General features: G+C 40.0%; 1 protein-coding gene and 1 long non-coding RNA gene across 19 annotated transcripts in view; one reads left to right on the top strand and one right to left on the bottom strand.

Annotated features, from left to right (window-relative positions):
* COL8A1 (collagen type VIII alpha 1 chain) overlaps positions 1-24,450 on the top strand; it is a 150,926-nt gene extending 126,476 nt beyond the window's left edge. For 8 of the 16 annotated variants that reach the window (XM_065539575.2, XM_005548311.5, XM_074033604.1 and 5 more), the window contains 2 exons: positions 15,939-16,269; positions 19,491-24,450. In XM_065539575.2, coding sequence (XP_065395647.1) covers positions 15,942-16,269; positions 19,491-21,397 — 2,235 coding nt within the window. In that variant the 5' untranslated portion in view covers positions 15,939-15,941 and the 3' untranslated portion in view covers positions 21,398-24,450. Of the gene's footprint in view, positions 1-15,938; positions 16,270-19,487 lie in introns of all 16 variants that reach the window. The other 8 variants (XM_015446549.4, XM_005548309.5, XM_065539571.2 and 5 more) reach the window with 2 other exon arrangements.
* Positions 1-26,220, bottom strand: part of LOC135969477 (uncharacterized) — a 127,502-nt gene that overhangs the window by 84,669 nt on the left and 16,613 nt on the right. Inside the window, exon 3 of one of the 3 annotated variants that reach the window (XR_012431734.1) lies at positions 18,998-21,366. The exons of the other annotated variants lie outside the window; for them this stretch is intronic. This is a non-coding gene — a long non-coding RNA (uncharacterized lncRNA). Of the gene's footprint in view, positions 1-18,997; positions 21,367-26,220 lie in introns of those variants that run through there. 3 annotated transcript variants of the gene reach the window in all.

Below are 26,220 nucleotides of genomic sequence, written 5' to 3'. Positions count from 1 at the left end.
ATGATTAGAGAAGCATCAGCCCTTCCCCTGATGTGATCAGGAATAAACTACTGATATGACATAGCAGAACCTGGACTCCAGTCTCTCCTGGCCACTCATCAATCATGGCTAAAGAAAGCACCAAGCTGTCTGGTGTTCTCTCACCTGGCATATGAGAACCAAGTCTTATAACTCTAGCTATCTAACGTGGCAGGATTTGCCCCATCCATGTGCATGTTTGGGAAGCACAAGACCCTCCTCTGGCATGATGTGGGAAAAGAGGGCTGGGGTCCAAGCCTTGCCAATGACCAGGACTGTTCGTCTTCTGTGTAAACTGTAACCAGTTTCCATGGAGCTTTGGTGGAGGACAATTCCTTTCCTGGGAGGCCAGGCTGCAGGAGATTCCTCTTGAATACATTAACTCTTGTCTCTAAGTGGTGATGTGATAGACACAAATTAATCATGCCATGATGGCCACCCTCTCTTTCCAGAAACTGTGAGAGAGGCTTTGTGATGAGGCTAGGCTTCTCTAGGGTTCCTGTTACATTGTACCTCCATGTTATTCTCTACCCATTCCCAGCAAGGGTAATCCACCTATACCTCCCAGACTGTCCCAGGCCCAATACTTATAAATTTCCTGAGTCCCAGTTCCTTGGGCCATGTTCTCCATTATAGATCAATCGTCTGTCATATAAATCTTTGGACTGTGGGTAAGTCACTTAGCTTCTGTAGGCTTCTGGCGTTTCTGCTGCAAGATAGTCATAAAATCTGGCTATTGAGGAAAAGAGCCCTCCAAAAGAGGCACTACCGTCTAGTGGACTATTTTCATTTATTCCTTATTTTGTTTGCTTACAATTCTGGAACTTTAATACATTCTGGAACTTTAATAGAAATTTCAGGCACACAGCAGACCTATGGAGGAGGTATTTTGAGTTTTAATGCCACCCTACTTATATCACATTGGCATTTCCTTCTTGCTTTACAAGAAGTTGGTCCCTGAACCAGTGAGAAGGAAGATGATTTTGATTCAGTGTCCCACTGTGGCCTCTGAAGGACATTAGTCTTTACTGTGCTTCCAGTTCAAAGTGATCTGAAGAGATTGTAGGCACCAGATGGGACTCAGAAACCTGGGAAAGGGCAAAGAATCAGGGAAGCCACAGGAAAAAGAGAAAGGGGGAAAAAATAGAAAGTCTGATAAGGAAAGGAAGAAGGACTGGTTTCTTTGTATTTTTTTTTTCACGTCTGTCTTTGCCTTGGATTGACATTGAGGCAGAAGTGACCTTTAAGTTGTGCCTGAATCCTCTACAGCTCCTAGCATGGCAGTTCAAAATGTCTGTTGAATGGGACAAACAAGAAATCTAAAGTGGTGTGTGGTCATGAGCTCAGGGGAATGGGTCATGAATACTGCCCCAAACTTCACTGAATGTCCCCTGGTTAGTTTCACTTTGTAAGCAAATAAAATAAGGAATAAATGAAAATGTTACCAGAAAGGGGTACCAATCCAGATCCCAAGAGAGGTTTCTTGGATCTCACACAAGAAAGAATTTGAGGAAAACCCATAAAGTGAAATCAAGTTTATTAAGAAAGTAAAGGAATAAAAGAATGGCTACTCCATAGGCAGAGCAGCAGCTTGGGCTGCTGCACTAAGAATACTTACAATTATTTCTTGATTCTATGCTAAACAAGGGGTGGATTTGTGAGTTTTCTGGGGAAGGGGTGGGCAATTTCCAGAACTGAGGGTTCCTCCCTCTTTTAGACCATATAGTGTAACTTTCTGAAATTGCCATGGCATTTGTAAACTGTCATGGTGCTTGTGGGAGTGTCCTCTATCATGCTAATGCATTATAACTAGCATACAACAAGCAGAGAGGAGGGCCAGAGGACACTTTCGTCACCATCTTGGTTTTAGTGGATTTTGGTCAGCTTCTTCATCACAACTTGTTTTATCAGCAAGGTCTTTGTGACCTGTATCTTGTGCCAGCCTCCTATCTCATTCTTTGACTAAGAATGCCTTAACCTCCTGGGAATGCAGTCCAGTAGGTCTCAGCCTTATTTTACCCAGCCCCTATTCAAGATGGAGTTGCTTTGGTTTGAACGCCTTTGAGAAAAATACTCCATTAGAGAGTAATGCTTGTCCTGCTGGAATCTTTTCCTCAATACCCAGATTCTATTACTGTCTTACAGCAGAGAAGCCACAAACCTACAGAAGCTGAATCACAGAGGCTGGTGGCGAGCTCAGGACAGACACCACATTTCCCAGCTCTCAGAGTTAGAACTGTGAGATTCAGATGAATGAACAAAATATAAAAGACGGGGAAAGTAAAATAAATTGCAGACTGCACAAAGTTGGAATGGAATCATGACAACCAATCCTTAATCTGTTTGCTATTAGGGTGGAGAACAAGATTGCATTCTGTTCCTCTGGAATTCAGACACACTTTCTGATATTTAAAGGAATACAAGGAAAGCTCACACAGGCTGAGCTGGGTCTCTTTATAGTGTAAATATCTTTCCAATGGGAAAAAAAATTACTGAAAGATGGTAAGTTTGTCTTCTGACAATATTTCCCAGACGTTTTTCTAGTGTTAACAAAGCTCTCTTGGAGTGTCACTATTTCTGAGGAGTGGTAACTTTAAAGCAAAAGGAAGGAAAATTTCAATAAGAACCAAGCTGCCCCGATTCTCCCTTTATTTTTAAACAGAACCATCAAAGGGCAGCTAACGGAAATATACTTAAGTGGCATTAATTCATCCTTAAGAGAACTCTCAAAGAGTTTTATTGCTACATAAGGGAAAGCTATAAACCAGCAGGAGTGAAAAGCAAAGAAAATAAGTCTGGGGAGACATCTTGTGTAAGAAAGTGAGCAGGTGGTCAATAATGTATCCTTGGCTGGTTTCCACAGCAAGGAGACAGAAATTCATGGCAAGGATGTGGCCCACAAAACAGACCATCACAGAGAAAAGAATTATGAAACTTTGCAAAATGCTGTTGAAGAGTTCACTTGAATATGAAATAATAAAATGCTCATCTCCTCTCCTTTTTATCAATACCCATCCCATTTCATGTTAATACTCGACTCCAACCTACTGCCTGACTATGTCCAATCCCTGGCATGATTAAAGACAACAACAACAAAAATAACTAAGATAGGCAGGACCAACGACAGTGAGGTTTTAGACCTAAAAGTAACATTGGGGTCAGTTAGTCTAACAATCTTGGTTTTACAAACAAGGAAATGGGTCTTAGAGGTTACTTTTGTAGAGAGAAAGAGAACTTCAGAGGTTTTTCCTTGCAATGAGAAGTCTTAAATTGCATATTCAGACTGGAGATTTAGAAAAATGCCTCTATGATCCTGTCATTCAGCTCAAGCTAAGCCTAAGACATTTATCATAGGTATAAAGAGAATCTTACAAGTATCCTGAAAATGAGTAAAAGTTATCACTGATCTCAAGAATATTTTACCATCGGTCAACCCTTCATCATTCTTTACAGGGCTTTTAAAATAAAAAAAAAAATAGCATTCTTTATTAATTTCTAAGAAAGAATGGCTATAATGTAGGATTTTCCATTCTTGTAAGCTGGCAGGAGACCTCAGGACATAAAATCAGGAGAGTGAAAATGAAAACAGTAAGCAGGGGGAAGAGTAACATCGATCCAGTGTTCAGGTGCTCTCTCAGCCATCATACTATGAAGATGGTACTTCAACATTTAGAAAAGGGGTAGGCAGGATGAAAATGGTGCCATTTGACAAGGATTTGTCAAGACTACTTTGTGCACAGTTACGAACTACGTGCAAAGAGAATTCCCAAAGATAAAGGTTTGATTCTGTTCCCCTAGACACTTGAGTGAGCTGTTACATGGCATGTCTTTCCCCAAACCAGCTTCTAGAATTTATCACCAAGAATTGGTTTTTCAAAATAAAATGCATTACAGATTTGCTTCACTTAGGGGGAAATTAACCTTCTGTATTTCAACAAATGCCTATGGCTAAATATTGTTTGAGATTTATTTGGCATTTTGGACGTGAGGATACTACTTTTCACTGTGTATAAAAAGAAGTATATACTGAATTGAGTCTGTGTTTTTTCATACACAAAATTATGTAAAGGTCTATGAGTAAGGAATGAATCTTTTAGACATAACTCTTTAAATATGGTAAACAATAAATAAATGTTTGTTGTAGCAATATTATTATTGAAGTCCCCCAAAACAGTGTGGAAAGATAAAGCTAGAAAAGTGATTGTAAGCTGATGATTTTGCTGACCTAAAGGTTTATATATATATTACTTGTGGATTTTACTTCCTTCAGCAGTAAAAGATAGCCTACATTCTGTAGTCACTCCCACAAAGGCAACCTGCTGCTATCACCTGGCAGAAATGTCTTCAGTTCTCTGAATTTCAAAGCCAAAGCCCTTTGCAGTTAATACAAAGAAGGCTCCCCAGAGTGACCAGTTTTTCTGGGGGAAAGGGAGTAAGAAGAGATCCAGCCTTTCAACTAGTGTTTGCATGTGGCAAACAGGTGGGAGACACACTGCACTGAAATGGGCAAGCTGACACAATATTTGTTACTTACTTATTAGAAACTATCTTTACCTTGCCTTTCTTCAGAAAAAGAGAACTTCAGAGATTTTTCCTTGCAATGGGAAGTCTTAAATTGCATACTCAGACTGGAGATTTAGAAAAATGCCTCCACGATCCTGTCATTCAGCTCAAGCTAAGCCTAAGACCTTTAACATAGATATAAATAGAATCTTAAAAGCATCCTGAAAATGAGTAAAAGTTATCATTGATCTCAAGAACATTGAGCCAGGGGACAATCGGTCAGCCTAGTTTTCCAAACAGGTCTGAAACAATGTAAAAACAAAAACTATTACCTTACAAATTCTTCAAGATGATACCGCAGTGAAGCAAAGTGTCATGGAACGTGTGCTCAAGATCCCATCTGTTATTACCACTGATCCTCCTCCACCACCACCACCGTTTTCTTTTTCTTAATTTAAATAATAGCTAACACTTATAAAGTGCTTACTATATTAGACACTGTTGTAAGCACTTTACTTGTATTAATTCCCTTAATCTTCTCAACAACCTCATAAGACAGGTAATGTTATCATCAGCAGCAATTTATCAAAAAGAAACCAAGGCACAGACAGGTTAAGTAACTTGCTTAAGATTACACAGCTAATAAGTGATGGAATCAGGATTTAATTCAGGCAGTTTAGCTCAAACTTTCTGCTCTTGCTAACTTCGTTGCAAACTCTAGTCAGCCAACTGGACTCATTCATGCCCCTCGCTACTTCCTCTAGGCACTGGGCTTCTACAACCCCCCACTCCCCATCTAATTCACTCCCTTCATTTTACAGTTTAGTAAAAGGAGGCCCTGAAAGGTTTACAAGGATATCATGACAGAGAAGTTTACAGAGAAGACTCCAAGTCTCCCATATCCAGCTCAGTGCTCTACTCACACTCTAAGTCCTAAGAAATAACATTTGTGATCCATGTTTATCAATGAAATTCCATATGTTCTTGTAAGTTCTGGTGCCTTGTAATGAGTTTTGCTCATAAAAAGAAAAGTCCTTTACACTCAAGCGTCCTTAACTAATATATCCTGAAGACCTGGCATCTGTTACATAATACTCTGCCCTTTCCTTTCTACACTTCCATTTTTCTTTGAAAAATGTTCAGTGGATTAACTGTGAAAACCTTATGATTTTTCCTCCCAGACACCACATCCATCTCTCTATCCCTCAAAATAAATTCCACCCTTTAAATAAATGGAACTTCCAATACCAAGATAGCTGTGGTTTGGTTGCTCTCCAAGCTTTGCCTTTGTTCAAAGGGCAGGATGTTACCACGCAGGCTAATTATCTAGATGGAGCTGTGGTTGAAAAGTAGTGGATTTTAGAGACTGCCCTCTCTGTGGATGATGATTTATCACAATTGAATATTTTAGGCTTAGCCCCAGGTTTAGAACTAAATTTTTTTCAATTTAAATTCATTGTTGGGAGCAGTCCTGTGGAATGATTTCTGCTACTCTTGAACCATGCAACAAGGAAAGAACAAATCCGCATTTTCACTGACCAAGAAATTGTCAAGATTTTTTAGCTCTTTTATAATTCAGAAATTGTGGACTAAATTATTGCAACTTTAGTAGGACTGCCATTCTGACTGAATGGTGTCTTTGTGTGTGGTGGTGGGTGAGGGGGTAGGAGGAACCAATTTTAGAAAACATTGAATAATTATTTTTATTTTCCAAGTCCTATTGATATGATTTAATGTTCTCCCCATGTAAGATAGAAATCTTATGGCTTAACTTTTAATATCAAGTCATTCAGGGTTATATGATTCAAAATAACCCTAGCTAAATAAAACTTCAACAATATGACCCCCAAGAAATGTATTATAAAATTTATATTTTATATAACACATTATAGTTGTTTGCTCTAAATAAATATTTTTACGATGTCCAGTTTAATGGATTACATTAGATGAAATTTCCCCACACATCTCTCCCTTGCAAAAGGCCTGAAAACACTTATTTTATATTGTGTTGGTTACACAAACTGTACTAGTGCAGAGAAAGCAGAAAGCTGTCCATGTAAATAACAGTGTTCCGCAGTCTTTCTAGAGCCATACCAAGAAGGAACTCACCTTGCCGTGTATCGCCAGGTCCATGGAATGGCAAGAACCTTATTCTTGCAGAGCCCTCACAATCCCCTACTTTACTGTAGAGCTGCCTCTGGATGTTAGATCTTCCATTTTTCTTACAAAATTTTTGTTACTCCTAAAGCATGACTATGTCACACTCATTAACTACCCATTTCCCCTTTCCGATATGCATACTTTGTATTTGTCATTCTTATGACTGGAAGCCTACATCAATATTTGCTGAATGACTGCAGGAATTTTTGAGCACACACATTGTAGGAAGTTTTTATCTTTCATAGCCACTTTTTAAAGGTTTCTCAGTAAGTTCCACATTTGTATTGAACCTTTGAATGTGGTAAGAAAAAAAAAGTCATGTATTATTATTATTATTGACCCTAAATCGTGTTTCTTATTTTCCCCTTTGGTTTCTGAACAAATAGCTTATTTGACCAGAGGAATATTTACGGGGGATAGGGGGTGTACAAACTCTCCATCCTTATTCCATACCCAACTGTAAGAAGAAAGAGTGCAATATTGAAAAGTAACTGTAAGTATGAGATTGATCTAACTTTCTGACATACAAAGGCTTGAGTGCCTAAGTTGGAGGTGGGGTCTTGCTCTGTTGCCCAGGCTAGAGTGCAGTGGTGCAATCTCTGCTCACTGCAACCTCCACCTCCTGGGTTCAAGCAATTCTCCTGCCTCAGCCTCCCGAGTAGCTGGGATTACAGGCATGCGCCACCATGCCTGGCTAATTTTTGTATTTTTAGTAGAGACGGGGTTTTGCCATGTTGGCCTGGTTGATCTCGAACTCCTGACCTCAGGTGATCCGCCCGCCTTGGTCTCCCAAAGTGCTGGGATTACAGGCATGAGCCACTGTGCTCAGCCCCTAAAATTATTTATTTGTAAAGTGTGGATATGTTCTTCACATTCACAGTTACAAGAAAACTTTAGAAGTAGAAGGGACCTCAAAGTCATATAGCCAATGTTCTCATTCTGCAAATGAGGGAACTGATGCCCAGTCAGGATAGGTGACTTACTTGGGTCAGAACTAAAACTTAGGTATTTTCTGCTCTGAAAACAATGATGCTTTCATATTATGGAAAGAAAAAACTATATATTCTACTTCAGAATTTCTTTTTTAGGGATTTTCTCAAGTGTTTTATAAACTATTTAGCAGCCAACATTATTCCAGTTAGAGAAACAAAAAAATTAACTGCAAACTTCAAATATGTGAGCTATTATTTTAAGAAAAATATTCTCCAGATGTTTTCCAACTCCTTTGAGAATGGAAAAAAGGCAATGAGCTTACAGTTCAGCAGAAGAGATTCAGATTAGATATTAGGAAATCTAATGTGAAATCCTACAATTGGTTACTAGGGAATATTGTAAAATCTCCTCTGGAGAACCTTTGGAATGTGGTGGTTGGCCATTCATTTCAGAGGCATTATGTGTGTGGCTCCTTTCTAGAGCTGGGGGCACAACCTAATTGACTTCTCAAGTTTTGTTGGTCCCATGAGGTCATTATCTGACTATAGCTAGTACATGGGGGTAATTGGCTACTCTCAATTACAGTATTCAGGATTTGTTAGTGAAGCATATAATTTAGGCTGTTTTACATTTATAGCCATCCTGGTAGATGTAAATGAGCAGAATGACCAAAACCAGTGAATGTTTATTTGATGGTCTTGCCCACTGCCTCCATGTGATTGATTGACCAGAATCTGACAAGCTTATTTATTTGGGCTCTCTATTAGTCCATTTTCACACTGCTATAAAGAACTACCCGAGACTGGGTAATAAAGAAAGGGGGTTTAATTGACTCACAGTTCCGCATGACTGGGGAGGCCTCAAGAAACTTATAATCATGATGGAAGGAGAAGGAGAAGCAAGAACTTTCTTCACAAGGTAGCAGGAGAGAGAGAGAGAGAGCGTGCTCCCAAGGTGTGGGGGTTGGGGGGAACTGCCAAACATTTTTAAACCATCAGATCTCATGAGAACTCACCATCATGAGAATAGCACAGGGTAAACCACTCCCATGATCCAATCACCTCCCACTAGGTTCCTCCTTTGACATGTGGGGATTACAATTTGAGATGAGATTTGGGTGGGGCCACAGAGCCAAACCCTATCAGGCTCCATCTCAGCATATTTACCTTGCCAGTGGCTTTGTGACTTAATTAACATTTTAAGCTTGTATTCCTAGTCAGAAAAGCAAAGAGTAAGGAAGCCTAAGAGCTTGTCTTATGTAACAGAAGAATTCCTTATTTCACGCAAAAAGAGGGCCTTGATATTTGGAGGACAAGATGGAGAAAACTGACAGTACAGTTAGATGGATCTGTACCTTGTAAAACAAAGCTGGAACTTTGTCAGCTAATATATTGGATGGCAGCTCCTACAAGTAATTAAATAACAGTTTTCAATTTTTGACTTGGAATGTAACAGGAATAACTGTATACAGTCTTGAATTTCAGTAAAATAATCAATCATATAAATACAGGATGGGGACATTATCAGTTAGAAACTGAAATGTCAAAAAAGACCTAAGAAATGGATATGGGATTAATGATATAATGTATTTGAAGTACAGTTATGTGTCATTTAACAATGGGAATATGTTCTGAGAGATGCACCATTAACTGATTTTGTCATTGTACAAACATCATGGAGTGTACTTACACAAACCTAGATGGTACCACTTGCTACATATCTAGGCTATGTGGCATAGCCTATTACTCCTAGGCTACAAACCTATATAGCATGTTACTGTACTGAATACTGTAGGCAACTGTAACACAATGGTAAGCATTTGTGTATCTAAATATATCTAAACATAGAAAAGATAATGCATTGCACCACAGACAGTATGATAGCTAAGACCTCACTAGGCGACAGGAATTTTTCAGCTCCATTATATTCTTATGGGGCCACTGGCATAAATAGGGTCCTTTGCTGACTTAAGCGTCATTATGCACCTCATGATTATATAGTACCTGGGACTTTTTTTCAGTAAATAAAAAAAAATGTTGAGATAATGCTGAGTTACTTACCTGAGGGTGATTGATCAATATAGTTAAAGAGTTGTTAATATCTCTAATACTAATCAGTTTTGCAACAAAGGTACATATCCTTTATCAGATGACCCTAAGGTGGGCTTATTTGAAAATGATCTTAGCACGATAATAAAAGGTCATGTGCCCATCTTTTATCTTATGGCCAAGTTTTGGGATTCATTTTCTCAACATGCCCTCCTTTCCTCCACCACTTATAGTAAGCTACATGTGCGCCTCCATATATGAATCAAAAAAGGTAAGTCTCTCTAAAAGTTGCTTAGACAATTTAAAAAGCAACAAAACTGTACAATAATGAGCTGCTTTTTAAATGTTCCCATCATTATTAATATCCAAGTTAAAAACAGAAGGACTTTCTATCAACAACCTCTGTAGGCAGAATTTTAAATGGGGAGTAAAGCTGAATTCGATACTTTTGAAAGCACCCCTATCAACACACTAAGAATCTGTATTGTGAGGATCCATCAGTAAATACTGAGAAGTCAAATTCTTCTTGGCCTCAGAAAGCTTACAATCATGTTTAGTCTAATGGACAAAAAACAACAAGAAAAAAAAGTAAGCCTGGTTATAATCACATCTGACTTTGTATTTAACTTTAGGAGAATAATGATGATGGAGAAGTTGGGAAGCTTTCACAGAAGAGGCAGGAATAGAGTTGGTCTGAAGGAAAGAAGGTGTGATAGGCTAAGTTGTGTCCCCCAGAACGCATATGTTGAACCCCAAGTACCTCAGAATGTAAGCGTATTTGAAAATAGGGCCTTTAAAGAGGAAATTAAGTTAAAATGAGGTCACTAGGATGACCAGTGTGGCTGGTAAATAAGAAGAGGCAAGTAGGACAGAGACATATGGAGAAAAGACTGTGAAGACGCAGGGAGGTGACTGCCGTCTACAAGCCAAGGAGAGAGGCTCCAGCAGAATCCAACTCTGCCAATATTTTGACCTTGAACTTCAATGTCTGTAGAACTGTGAGAAAATTAATTTCTATTGAGCCACCCAGTCTGAGATACTTTGTTATGACAACCATAGAAAACTAATGGTAGGACTGAAATCTACAGAAAAATAAAAGGAAAATAATTATCTTCCAGGAAAAAAGAATATGGTAAAGAAAGAATTCAAAATGAGGTCAGGCATGGATGAAGAACATACTTTTGAAATGAGTCTATATTAGTGAAAGATACCTTCAACTAACATTGTAGTAAATAGGACCCTCCTTTTTTCCCCATACGTTGTTTTAAGAGAGATAAATTTCTCAGCCTTCACATATGTATCCAAAATTTACTTCCTCAGATGTCGTTCCCTACCATTCTTTCCAAAACATTGGAGTGCTTCCACTCCATCATTCTTGATCCCTTTACCCTGCTGCTATACACTGAATGTTTATGTCCCCAAATTCATATGTTAAAATATGACCCCCACAAAGTGATGATATTAGGAGGTGGGGCCTATGGGAGATGATTAGATCATGAGTGCAAAGTCCTCATGAATAGAATTTGTGCTTTTATAAAAGACACTCCAGAGAGTTCCCTTGCCCCTTTTATCACATAAGGACACAGCAAAACGGTGTCATCTATGAACCAGAAAGTGGGTTCTCACTAGACACCCAATCTGCTGGCACCTTGATCTTGAACTTCCTAGACTCATGAACCCTAAGAAATTGCTGTTCTTTATAAGCCTACAGTATTTTTGCTATAGCAGCCCTAATAACTAAGACACCCACAATTGCTTTTTCACAGCACTCAAATCTGAAATTATAAAATTTATTTTTAACATTTATCACCTATCTGTCCACACTAGAATGTGAGTTCAATAAGATAAGACCTCCACTCTCTAATTCACCACTGTATCTCTAATACTCAGAACATTTCCTAACAATTTGTAAGTGTTCAATAGGTATAGCTAATGAATGAATTGCCCTGAGAAATACAATCAAGAGAGAATTTTCTTTGAGAGGCATGGAAAAAACAGGAAGGCAATTCTGGTGAACACTGGAAGAGGATTCTGCCTGACCTTCCCTTCCTTTAGGGTGGCAAATCTGAGGCTCTTGAGAGACTACAAATCTTGTACAAGTAGGAGGCACAGAGGACCAGCCCAGGAGCTGATTAGAGAGGCTTGTACACACCACACACAACAGAGACACACATAGGCTGGGTGCAGTGGCTCACACCTGTAATCCCAGCATTTTGGGAGGCCGAGGCAGGTGGATCACGAGGTCAGGAGATGGAGACCATCCTGGCTAACACGGTGAAACCCCATCTCTACTAAAAATACAAAAAATTAGCCGGGCGTGGTGGTGGGCGCCTGTAGTCCCAGCTATGGGAGGCTGAGGCAGGAGAATGGCGTGAACCTGTGAGGCAGAGCTTGCAGTGAGCGGAGATCGCTCCACTGCACTCCAGCCTGGGCGACAGAGCGAGACTCTGTCTCAAAAAAACAAAATCAAAAACAACAAACAGACACACACACACATACACAAAGACATGCTGTGTTAGCCTATGTGAAAGGGAAAGTTGTGTTCAAGGCAAGGACCAACGATTAAATGTTTAAACATTCTTCTGTATAGTAAGCCAAAATATCATAAGGATAAATGTACAAATAGAATGATGAGGAGCATCCAAAATAATATATCTATCACATTATTCTGTTAATATATATATCACATTATTCTGTTATATACATTACAGGTCATGTGAGGAATCTGAAACTCTCTGAAGCCCTGCCCAAATGTAGGAAGCCATTTAGCGCTGTTCAAGATGTCTAAGATTGGTAATTCTTGACACATGAATGAATGACTGCCTCGGTTCAGCTGTTCTTTTTCTAAATCATTTTTAACAAGTACATTTAATGGCCATTACTGTTTTATTCATGTTAGGTTATCATTATTGCAGTTAACCTCACATTTACTTTGCTACTATCCTTCTCTGAAAATGTTTGACATTTTAGTTGGTTTTGATTTGTCTTTCTGGTCACACTCCATTAATAATAACTTAAATATGAATAGTCCTTTTCAGCTTACAAAGAATTCATATTATCATTTGTACCTCTGAACAGCTTTGAGGGATAGACAGAGATTATAATTTCTATTTTATAGGTAAGAAAATTGAGGCTTAGTTAAGATAAGGGACTTGTCCAAGGTCATAGGCATGAAGAATGGCAGAGTCAAAACTTAAATACAAGTCTTTTGACTTATTTGACAGTGCTTTTGTCATATGACATGACACCCATCACTAAGCCAGCCTGGCTGGCAAAGATTCAATGTTTACATATGTTTAGATATGCTTATGTTCAAGAACACAAACACACACACACACCCAGCTGTCAAACAAATAGAAATCAAAGAAAATATTAAGGAGAACTCACAATATTATTGTGTTCCACATTCCCAGAAAGAGAGGCATGAAAACCCACTATCACAATTTCTTCCCAGCAAAAATTTGCAGGTTCCTTCTTTCTCGCCAGGTGTTTGTATAAAGTTACCCAAATTTGATGTTCTTTTTAGTGATTTGGGAGAACCATCACACCACTTTGACCATCAAAAATATCCTCAGGGACAGGAGAAAAATTAGTAGGAATAAGTAAAGCGGTAAATTCTAACTAGGGCCCTTACATAAATATTCAAGTTAAAACTGAACAAAGTTTATTTAGATAAAGAGCCAGAGAAATGGCAGACCTAAGGAGCTGGTTTAGAGGAGAGAAAGGCCAAGCCTATGAGAGGAAATAATTCAACTGGTATTCTTCCAGGCATTTCATCTCCTTCCAGTTTTCCAGTATTTCATTAGATTGTCCTGGTTTAAAGATTGTTAAGTATAATCCAACACATCCACTGAATTGATGGAAGGGTGAAGGGCCAAACATGCTAGCTTATTATTACAGACTTTACCACAAGTCTGGGGTTCAATAACCAAATTCATTCATCCCCAAAAGTAGAATTAAGCACCAGCTTATACATTACCAGATATTACCACACATTTCTGGTATGGACTAACACTTTCAGATCTCTAGTAACTGTCTTGCAGACATTGAATGTTAGAGCTAAACAAGACTTCAGAGAACCTCCAAGTCTTATTTTAATAAATGAAGAACTTAAAGAAATCTGTTTAGATACACATAACCAGACAAGAAATAAGTACTGATCTTTGAGTGAAAAAAGCAAAAAATAGAAGTGTGTATAGTATACTGCAACTTATGTTTGAAAGGGATGTATATTATATGTGCATATCCACAGACTATCTGAAAAATATGAGGAAAAATTGTTGCTTCAAATATAAGGGATTTTAGATACTGGAGAACAGAAGTAGGAGGAAAATTTACTTTTTGCTAGATATCCTTTGCCACTCAATAACAGTTTACACATCTGTCACCCCTACTAAGAGTACAAGCTCCTTGTTGGTAAGGCCCACTGACCATATTATATTCATCTTAGTATTCCCAAATGGGCCTAGCAACTGTTTCTTCATTTTTTCAGAGGAAAAATGATTAGTTAGTATATTTAGAAAAATTGTAAAGCATTGAACTTTGTGATAGGGATTCATTTTAAGTATTTTCTTAGGTGCTTTTTATTAACCAATCTTTTTGTGGGCTGTTTACACTCTTGGCATTACCCTTGAATAGGATATTGCAAAATCAACACACATTTTCTAAGAAGTGGAAAACTATGATCCAGAATTAAGTAAGACAAACGCAAAGAAAACAACTCCTGTGAGAATGGAAATTGAATTATTTATAGACAGAAGTTTTTTCAAAGTTTTCCAGAAGACACTTACATTAAAAATTGTGAGAAACTTGCCACTTCTCTCTCTCTCTAGCATTATGATGACATGCCCCTTAAGATTCAAATTTTCATTAAGTCCCTTAATAAAGTGTGAGCATGTAATGGGTGTATGCCCAGTGTTAGTACTACAGGGGACGGGGCTGGGCAGGCAGAATATTGAACAGACCTAAGTGTGTACCACACTGGCCCTCTAGTGTGCGTTTGCCAACAATGCACTTATCTGGCTGTCTGGTTTTAGGCCTAGGGCGTTTCCAAACAGAGGTCTTTTCAAGCTGGTTTTTATAAACAGATAAGCCCCATTTATATTAATTCTGTTTACTGCCAATTTGTAAAGAGTGCTATTAATGGGCTTAGAAACAGCATATTCTTATCAATAGTTAAACATCTCCCTCGTATTTATACAACGAATTTGCTTCGTAAACTCCTTTCTTTCATAAAAGGACAAAGATAGACTTTAATGGTCCAATTAACCAATTTCTAAACCAATGAATTCATAGTATTTAAATACAAGAAATAAAGGTGCATAATTATGATAGTGATTTTTAAAATATTTCATACTGTCACATGAAGAAGCATTTTTCTCTTCAATTCAGAAGACTTCCGCAGTCTTTGTTGCAGTTTGCTCTTTACATTTACATTTGTTTGAGACTACATCAAAGCAGCCCTCATCTGGCAGATGAAAACTCTCTACTGTAGCATAAAGCCTATAAATTATTAACTGTTTCCATTTAGAATTTAATTTTGGCACTTACTAACAAAGCCTAACTTGCCACCAGTTTTGCCTCCTTTTATCAGAATGTATTCTGTTAGGATTAGATTTCATGCAAATGTAGACTGCCCAAACTAACAGTGGCTTAAAGAAGATAGAACTTCACTTCTCTCTTGGGTAAACAAAGTCCAGATTTAAGGATTGGTATGGCATCTTGTATTCAACCAGGACTGAGGTTTCTTCTAGCTTATTTTGTCATCCTCCATGCACTGCATTCACCTCATGGTCCAAGATCAGCAATCCAGCAATCCAGCAATCCAGCAAGAAGGAAGGAGGAAGGGGAAGACATGCCCACTCCTTTTTAGGATTCTTCCTGGAAGGTACACCCATGACAACTACACACAATTGGCCAGAATGGCTGAAATGGCCCTGCCTGGCTGAAATGTCTTCATTCTGGGCTGCTCAACTCCCAGGTGAAGACGGGAAAACAGGGGAAGAAAGGCAGAATCGATATGCGGGACAACCAGTAGTCTCTCCCATAGTCTGTGTTCCCACCAATTGCCTTTGTTTGACAGATTCCACTCTTCTCTATTTTTCATTTGTTTGTTTTCTATAGAAAGGTAGCATTTTCCTTTTCATTTGCATTCTATCATGAAGTTCTGATGTTAAAGACTGTTTCCCTTTTATTCCCCGCTTCTATCTCTAAATAAACTTAAGTCACCTGGCCTTGCAGAGTTTCACCAAGTTGGTGCATTGGTTCCTCCCACAGGTGATGGCTGTGCTGCCTGGCCCTCTGCAGCTGCTGGGAGTGCTGCTTACCATTTCCCTGAGCTCCATCAGGCTCATTCAGGCTGGTGCCTACTATGGGATCAAGCCGCTGCCACCTCAAATTCCTCCTCAGATGCCACCACAAATTCCACAATACCAGCCCCTGGGTCAACAAGTACCTCACATGCCTTTGGCCAAAGATGGCCTTGCCATGGGCAAGGAGATGCCCCACTTGCAGTATGGCAAAGAGTATCCGCACCTACCCCAATATATGAAGGAGATTCAACCGGCGCCAAGAATGGGCAAGGAAGCAGTACCCAAGAAAGGCAAAGGTAATATCACACTCCCAGGCTGTTATAAAACAACAGCTTTCCCAACCTCTAAATTATGGGATCAGAGGGGGAAGATCTATTCGAGAAACTTTAGTTTTAGAATTTGTTATTGGCATTTTTAAAATGCCTACTGTGTTCTAAACCATATTCTTGAAAAGTTCAAACCTTAAAGATACAGATAAGATTACCATTTATGTTTTGCTTTATTATTTTAAATAGCATCAGATGAAATAAAATATGTTAAATCACAAATAGTCTATCCTCTTATTATTTATTTATTCAAACATTCAGCAACTTTCTATAGGGAGCACCTATTTGTGTCAGGCTCTGGGCCAGATGCTGGGAGCTAAAGCAGTGAAAACAAAGAAAGGTGACAAGTCAGTCTTCTGAACTAAGAGAACAATGTTGTAAGGACCTGCTGTGTTAAAAGTCACATGAAAGCATTTTGCGAACAAAGTATTAGATAAGTGCAAGTGTTTTTAATACTACTCTAATTACATATGTCAATCAATAGATCAACAGAAGGAAACTAAGAGTACAGACTGCATCTAGGGATGACACCTGAAAATCTCTCCTGTTGCTTTCTTGACATATTTATTTAGCACCTACAAAATGCCCCTCAGTGTGATAGACACTGGACAATAAATTCATTTCGTTTGTCTGGAGTTCTCAGAAACCTAGCATTTGCTGCATCAGAGGAGCAATTACCTTTGAGGAAGTGGAGCCAGTCCCACTAGTCCCTACAATGGCAGGAAGCTCCACCTCTGGAGAACTACTGGATTTGGAACTTAGAGGCCTAGATGCCTGGATGCTAGAAATGAAAGAGATCTATTCATTTGACCTTTCTGAGCCTATTTTTCTTCATTTGTAAAATAAGATTGTTGATACAATCAGTGACATACATGCTAAGCAAAGTGCTGAGTAAATGCTAAAGCACCATAGGAAACTGGAGTTACTACAACTGCTCATTCAACAAATCCTCAGTAAGAACAGAGTGTGTTCCAGGCACTGTGCTAGACACCAGGGATTCCTGATTCATCTCTCCTACTCTTCCCCAAATAACTCTATACAGTTAACTACACAATTCACTGGTTAGAAATAGCATGCCTGAATAGTACTATAATCATATCTATTCACATAAAGAAAGTATTACTGACTTTCTACTCTTTAGGAGCTCGTACTATACTTAGAAGATTATCTCAGACATTTCTTTTCCTTCCTTTATTGAATGGCTTGCCTGGCCTTTGGCACTTCTTGTACTTACTCTGATGGGTACTCATATTTTAAAAGAATATGAATTCTCTGTTTGTATTTTATTCCCGGACAGTAAGTCAGTGAAAAGTACAATGGTCAGGATTAAGGTGCTACTAGTGACATAAGCATTATGCCAAGAAGATACTGGGACCATACATCTCTTTTCTCCATGTTATCCATTAGTCCCAGCAGCATGGGAGATCCAGAGTTGTGTTTCTCTGAAAGGCACAGCATGTTCATTCTAACGGCATGTGCTGTGTATTTCAATAACAATTTGAGAAACAGTGACACCTTTCACATTTAATCTTGTAGTGTGGCTATCTTATTCTTATTCTTGTGTGTAGACAGGCAAGCAGAGATGCTCATGGCTTAAGGGACCCAGTCACAATCTCACGCCAAGACCAGAAAGATAAGCAGAGCTTCTTGCTCCTAAACCAAGCTCTCGACTTCATCCATACTGTTTTATCATTCTAAAATATCTTAGCTCTCCTACTTAAAAGCCAGATTTGCATATGAGAAAGTATTTGTTAAATTAATGAACTAATATTTGAGGCTTAGGAAATCCCATAGCACATTGAAGAAATTAAGCAAATCTACTGATTCTAAAGGTAAGATGTTACTGAACCACACACAAAATAAAATAACTCTATTCTTTCCTTTTATATTCCACATCATACTGTATTTAAGCATAAGAGGAAATATTTTGACCATAAATTATTATATTTAAAAACTTTGCCAGGCACAGAAAGAAAAATCCTGCATATTCTCACTTAAATGTGGAATCTAAAACAATTGAACTCATAGAAACCCAGAGGAGAACGGTGGTTACCAAAGGCCTTAGGGTAGGGTAGGAGGGAGAGAATGGAGAGATGATGATGAAAGGTTTAAAGCCTCAGTTAGGCAGGAGAAATAAGTTGTTTTTTGGATATCAATTGCATAGCATAGTGAGTATAGTTAATAATAATGTATTACACCCTTCAAAATCACTGACAGAGTAAATTTCAAATTTCTCACCAGATAAAAATAAGTATTTGAAGTGATAGATATATTTAGCTTGATTTAATTACTCCACATTGTATTCATGACTCATAGTATCACTTTGTGATACTATATATCACATAGTATCACCCCATAAATAAAATACAACTATAATTTGGATAATGACTCCAATGTTGTTTAAAATACACACACACACACACACACACACAGAACAAATGAGATGAAAATATATATACATGTTAAGTGGTTATCTCTGAGTAGTGGGCTTATAGGCAAATTTGATTTTTCTTTATACATCTTTGAATCTTCCAAATTCACTATAATAAACACACCATAGTATCTCCAAGTTTTATACTTGGAAAAATGTTTCCTCATTACTTTTTAGCTTCTTTACTTAACCAATGCTGATACAAGCAGCTTCACGTATCAGTTATCGAAAAATACCTCAAATACATAAAAAAAAAATTGTCAGCTTGATTTTTCTTTCTTATTTATTTTTTTCTTTTTGGAGACGGAGTTTCACTTTTTCACCTAGGCTGGACTGCAGTGGTGCAATCTCGGCTCACTGCAACCTCTGCCTCCTGGGTTCAAGTGATTCTCCTGCCTCAGCCTCCCAAGTAGCTAGGACTACAGGCACATGTCACCACACCCAGCTAATTTTTGTATTTTTAGTAGAGATGGGGTTTTGCCATGTTGGCCAAGCTGGTCTCGAACTCCTGACTTCAGGTGATGCACCTGCCTGGGCCTCCCAAAGCCATAGGATTACAGGCATGAGCCACCATACCCAGACTGATTTTTAAGTTCTAGAAGATGAGCATATTATTCCTAGTCTTTCCTCTTGATAAGTATTAGGTAAATGTGTCAGAAATAAATAATGGTTGTCAGTACTTCATTGATGTGAGAGACAATCTACTAATCAATCTCTCTCTCTCCTCCCATACCCCTTCTCTCTCTTCTCTTCCCAGTAGAAATACCATTAGCCAGTTTACGAGGGGAACAAGGTCCCCGTGGAGAGCCTGGCCCAAGAGGACCACCTGGGCCCCCTGGTTTGCCAGGTCATGGGATACCTGGAATTAAAGGAAAACCAGGGCCACAGGGATATCCAGGAGTTGGAAAGCCAGGTATGCCTGGAATGCCAGGGAAGCCAGGAGCCATGGGCATGCCTGGGGCAAAAGGAGAAATTGGACAGAAAGGGGAAATTGGGCCTATGGGGATCCCAGGACCACAAGGACCTCCAGGGCCTCACGGACTTCCTGGCATTGGGAAGCCAGGTGGGCCAGGGTTACCAGGGCAACCAGGACCAAAGGGTGATCGAGGACCCAAAGGACTACCAGGACCTCAAGGCCTTCGGGGTCCTAAAGGAGACAAGGGCTTCGGGATGCCAGGTGCACCAGGTGTAAAGGGCCCTCCAGGGATGCATGGCCCTCCCGGCCCTGTTGGACTGCCAGGAGTGGGCAAACCAGGAGTGACAGGCTTCCCTGGACCCCAGGGCCCCCTGGGAAAGCCAGGGGCTCCAGGAGAACCTGGGCCACAAGGCCCTATTGGGGTACCAGGGGTTCAAGGACCTCCTGGGATACCTGGAGTTGGAAAGCCAGGCCAGGATGGGATCCCGGGCCAGCCAGGATTTCCAGGTGGCAAAGGGGAGCAAGGACTGCCAGGGTTACCAGGACCTCCAGGCCTTCCAGGGATTGGGAAACCAGGCTTCCCAGGACCCAAAGGTGACCGGGGCATGGGAGGTGTTCCTGGGGCTCTTGGACCAAGAGGGGAGAAAGGACCAATAGGTGCCCCAGGAATAGGGGGTCCTCCAGGCGAGCCAGGCCTGCCTGGAATCCCAGGTCCTATGGGCCCTCCAGGTGCTATTGGTTTTCCTGGACTCAAAGGAGAAGGTGGGATTGTAGGGCCACAGGGGCCACCAGGTCCCAAGGGTGAGCCAGGGCTTCAAGGCTTCCCAGGAAAGCCAGGTTTCCTTGGCGAAGTAGGGCCTCCTGGCATGAGGGGTTTGCCAGGTCCCATAGGGCCCAAGGGGGAAGCTGGGCTCAAAGGTGTGCCAGGACTCCCTGGTGTTCCAGGGCTTCTCGGACCTAAGGGAGAGCCAGGAATCCCAGGGGATCAGGGTTTACAGGGCCCCCCAGGTATCCCAGGGATTGGGGGCCCTAGTGGCCCCATTGGACCACCTGGGATTCCAGGCCCCAAAGGGGAGCCTGGCCTCCCAGGGCCCCCTGGGTTCCCTGGTGTAGGGAAACCCGGAGTGGCAGGACTTCATGGCCCCCCAGGGAAGCCTGGTGCTCTTGGTCCTCAAGGCCAGCCTGGCCTTCCAGGACCCCCAGGCCCTCCAGGACCCCCAGGACCCCCAGCCTTGATGCCCCCTACACCACCACCCCAGGGAGAGTATCTGCCAGATATGGGGCTGGGAATTGATGGCGTGAAACCCCCCCATGCCTACGGGGCTAAGAAAGGCAAGAACGGAGGGCCAGCCTACGAGATGCCTGCATTTACCGCCGAGCTAACCGCACCTTTCCCACCGGTGGGGGCCCCAGTGAAGTTTGACAAACTGCTCTATAACGGCAGACAGAACTACAACCCGCAGACGGGCATCTTCACCTGTGAGGTCCCTGGTGTCTACTACTTTGCATACCACGTTCACTGCAAGGGGGGCAACGTGTGGGTTGCTCTATTCAAGAACAACGAGCCCGTGATGTACACGTATGACGAGTACAAAAAGGGCTTCCTGGACCAGGCGTCTGGGAGTGCAGTGCTGCTGCTCAGGCCCGGAGACCGGGTGTTCCTCCAGATGCCCTCAGAACAGGCTGCAGGACTGTATGCCGGGCAGTATGTCCACTCCTCCTTTTCAGGATATTTATTGTATCCCATGTAAAAAAAAAGAAAAGAAAAGAAAAGAAAGAGATTTTATAGAAGAAAAGAAAATGATGCACCAAAAAATCCAAATGAAAAACGTAATTGCTTCAAACATTTATATAGTTGGAAAGTTATATTTAAGTGAAAATTTGGACCATCGTGTACAAATAAAAACTAAGATGCATGTTTAATACTCCACACAGCAGCCTGTAATTGAGAATGATGGAATAGATTTATGTATCAAGTACTGACACTTGGTTGTACCCACTGGAATCATATTAGCTGTTATATGTTATATGCTTCCACAATAACCTGCTTATTCAGATCAGTCAAAATATATCAGTATGAAAGATCATAGCTAATGAAAGGCACTCACTCATATTGTTTACTTTAAAATATTTATAAATATGCCTTAAAGAAATATCAACGATAACAATTACATACCGTATTTACTTGCTTAATTTCCTCTGTATTTGTGTAGATACCTTGACATGGAATGTATGGTGGGGAGACCTGTAGTGTTACCGCCCCAGTGGGAGGGGGCCCTGGGGACCCTGGTAATGCTTTAGTCAAAGGGATATCTCTCTCATATCAGAGGCTGTGTCTTTTAGTAACAGCAGTCCTCATCAGAATTGTGTGTCTGTTGTCTCTAAAAGAATGGGTGAACCAATCGGCCATTGTGAATTTACTCAGTGCCTTCTCTGTACCTAGCACTGGGTAAAACACTTTCGTGGAGCATTAGACAGTAACCCTCAAGGAGCTAGAGAACCAGACGGGAGACATGAGCAGTAATTAACTCACCAGAGTTTCTATTTCATCTTTTTTTTTTTTCTGTGACTTATTTTTCTATTTTCTTTCCTCCATGTAATTTTCACTATGGCCCAACTAATATAAACACCTGGAAATTACAAGGAAAAAAACTCTTCCTCCAATTGAACTTTCCAAATTTGTGGAATATTTATTTGTAATAGCAGTTATCAGTTATGCTTATATAGCATTAAAAATTCTCCTCCTTTGACCACACACACAACCACAGTGTGGTTCTAATCATGGAGATATCAGTAATTTTTAGTAACTGTGAATTTTGAAGACATATCTCTGTTTAGTATGTATGCAAATTGATGTATAATCTGAGGTTCCAAAGTCAATTTTTTTTTTTTTTTTTTGAGATTCACTCTGTCACCCAGGCTGGAGTACAGTAGCACGATATTGGCTTACCGCAACCTCCACCTCCTGGGTTCAAGCAATTGTCCTGTCTCAGCCTCCTGAGTACTGGGACTACAGTCTTGCGCCACCATGCCTGGCTAATTTTTGCATATTTAGTAAAGATGGGTTTTCGCCATGTTGGCCAGGCTGGTCTCGAACTCCTGGCCTCAAGTGATTCACCTGCCTCAGCCTTCCAAAGTGCTGGGATTGCAGGCGTGAGCCACTGCACCCAGTCAAAGTCAATTTTCAAAATCCAAGCCATACTTTATTGGTGAGGGGGGAGTTTCAGAATTACACAGAAAAATTAATGTTTGAAAAAAATTAATTCTGAAATTTCGAATTTAAAAACGGATGTGCTACTTCCGGGTATAGGAAGTAAAATTATAGGAAAAGAACTGTTTCTTTAGAAGCGGACTGTAGAAGGGCAATGTAGAATGTCAAAGGGCAACAAGAGCCTGTATTTTTAATGTCATCCTGTACTCGGCACAAATCAAAGGCCAATACAAGTCTAAAAAGGAGAAATAAATATTTTTCCAGGTTTTTGCCTGGGCACATACTAACTGCTTTGGGCATCCTAATCTGATCTCAAAACACCGAAAACCCATTTTGAGCTTGCTATTAGCCTGCTGCTGACTCTATTAGTCACTTGGAGCAATAATGTGGGGTGATGGTGGTGGAATCTTATATCTTTTTGTCAAAAATAAAACCATGAGTTAAGGGGATAGATATAGATGGAAAAATACACAAATAAATACGGTATGAAAACACATAGAAATGTGTCTTTGTCAAATCTGAATCATTATTACCATCACAAAAATCCTTCTCTTGGCCAATATCTCATTTCCCTATACAGTATACAAGCACCATTTCTTCTCAATTTTTAAGAAGAGAAATAAGTCCATTACCACAGGGGTTCTTAGTCACTACTAATTATACAACAATCTTTTCCCAACAAAAGATGACCTCCACAACCTTTGTTTTCAAAGCAGACAGCATTTATGTGGCCAAATATCCTTTGGGTTGTTCTTGAGGATACTGGTTTTGGGCTGATGACTATGGGGGAAACATGGATCCACTGGGCTCCTTCTGCTAAACAGCCACATTGAAATGGTTTAAAAGCAAGTCAGATGAGGTGATTTGTAAAACTGTATTTATCTGTACATGTATGGGCTTTTAATTCCCACCAAGCAAGAGAGAAATTATCTTTTTAGTTAAAACCAAATTTCACTTTTCAAAATATCTTCCAACTTATTTATTGGTTGTTACTCAATTGCCTATATATATGTGTGTGTGTGTGTGTGTGTGTATGCATGTGCATGTGTGTGTATGTGTATTATCAGACATAGGTTTCTAACTTTTAGACAGAAGAGGAGCAACATCTATGCCAAATACTGTGCATTCTACAATGGTGCTAATCTCAGACCTAAATGATACTCCATTTAATTTAAAAAAGAGTTTTAAATAATTATCTATGTGCCTGTATTTCCCTTTTGAGTGCTGCACAACATGTAAACATATTAGTATAAAAGCAGATGAAACAACCACATGTTCTGAAGTCTAGGGATTGTGCTATAATCCCTATTTAGTTCAAAATTAACCAGGATTCTTCCATGTGAAATGGACCAAACTCATATTATTGTTATGTAAATACAGAGTTTTAATGCAGTATGACATCCCACAGGGGAGAAGAATGTCTGTAGTGGGTGACTGGTATCAAATATTTTACAGAATACAATGAATGGTGAACAGACTGGTAACTTGTTTGAGTTTCCATGACAGATTTGAGACTTGTCAATAGCAAATCATTTCTGTATTTAAATTTTTGTACTGATTTCAAAACCATCATTAAATATCTTTAAAAGTGTGTTTCTCATCTTGCTCATATCATTCAGTTGACGCTGAACCTCACAAGCATTTTTAAATTCCTACTCTTATGAATTAGCTGCTGAAATAGAGACCTAAAATAAGCATAGCTTACATGGAACAATTTATTCCTCTTTGACATAAGAGCTCCTAGGATAAGCAGTCTAGGACTCACATGGTAGTTCCAATCAGGGCCCCAGGCTCCTTCTATCTTATTGCTCTTCTACCTCAAGGCTGTTGCCCTCATCTCCATGGTCCAGGATACTAACCATCAGTCACATTCTATCCCCAGGGAGGATGAACAAAGCAGGAAGGACAGGATACGCTTTTTGCTTTAAAGAACTCAACCTAGTAGCTGCTTGGATCACTCTCTCCCATATCCCTTGGCTCCAAATTTAGTCACATGACCACAAGAGGCTGTAAGGAAGTGTGGGAAATTGAATAGTCTATGTAACCATATGCCCAGCTAAAAATCAGGGGTTCTATTTTTAGTAGTATGGGAGAAGAGAGAATCCAAATTAGGGAATAATTAGCTGCTGCATCTGCCACTTCCATTACAAAAGAAAAAATGGCCATGGACTTCTCTTTTCCCGTAAGAGACCAATCTTCAAATACTCCATTCTATTTCACTCTGCCACAAAAATAAGCCAAATATTTTGAGGGGAGATAGTGGTGAGTGGAGCTAAAGGGAAGAAGCAGACCTGTTTGAAGAGCCTAAGGGTCTTAGTAAGACCCTGAGAAGAATTATTTTGTGATGACTTACCAATCCCAGAATGATCATAACTTACCACGTCTAAAATATTACAAAGGGATTATTCAAATCATTCAATAAGCAAGTATGTACCACCAGTCTATGGCTGGTTAACTTACTTGTTTAAACCATCAGGCTACAACTTCCATTCCCATATAGCCCAGTTAGTTTGGTTTTATTTCATAGCCAAATACACTTCCCTCACAGTCATCTTATTGGCATAGAGTGTTGTCACAAAAGTGAATGGAAGAATAGATAGAGGAAATAGAGGCAGGGAAGAATATATGGTTAGAATTTGTAATGCTGAACAGCAGGGCAAATCTATCATCACTGTTACTAAATAAAGGAAATCAAAATATATATCTTATAATGGGTGTATAGTACCCCTTTATATTAAAACAGAACACAAATAAAGTAGCCCCTACTTGGTGCCTGATACTACTAAGCAATGTGAGGCATACAAAAGGACAGAAAACATAACTCTTCTCCTTAAAAAATCATCTTCTGGGCCAGGTGTGGTGGCTCACACCTGTAATCCCAGCACTTTAGGAGGCTGAGGTGGGCAGATCACGAGGTCAAGAGATGAAGACCATCCTGGCCAACCTGGTGAAACCCTGTCTCTACTAAAAATACAAAAATTAGCTGGGGGTGGTGGCACGCGCCTGTAATCCCAGTTACTCAGGAGACTGAGGCAGGAGAATCGCTTGAACCCAGGAGGCAGAGGTTGCAGTGAGCCGAGATCAATCCACTGCACTCTAGCCTGGCACCAGAGCAAGACCGTGTTAAAAAAAAAAAAAAAAAAAAAAAAATTATCTTCTGCTTGGAGGATATCAAGATGTTTGTTAAACAGAAAATTGATTTTCCAAGAGCGGAGCCTGCACAGAGCAGGTGTTGTTGACTGGATTCATACGTGCTAGAGAAATTCAGAAAGAGAAAGACAGTTCCATGCCTCCCTCTTCCTGGGAATACCTTCTCTGACCTGTCTGCTGGGTAAACTCCTCACCCTTCAGGGTCATTTTCTC

This window comes from Macaca fascicularis, chromosome 2, assembly GCF_037993035.2.
Source record: "Macaca fascicularis isolate 582-1 chromosome 2, T2T-MFA8v1.1".
Taxonomy (NCBI): domain Eukaryota; kingdom Metazoa; phylum Chordata; class Mammalia; order Primates; family Cercopithecidae; genus Macaca; species Macaca fascicularis.
This window is presented reverse-complemented; position numbering and strand designations above follow the sequence as displayed.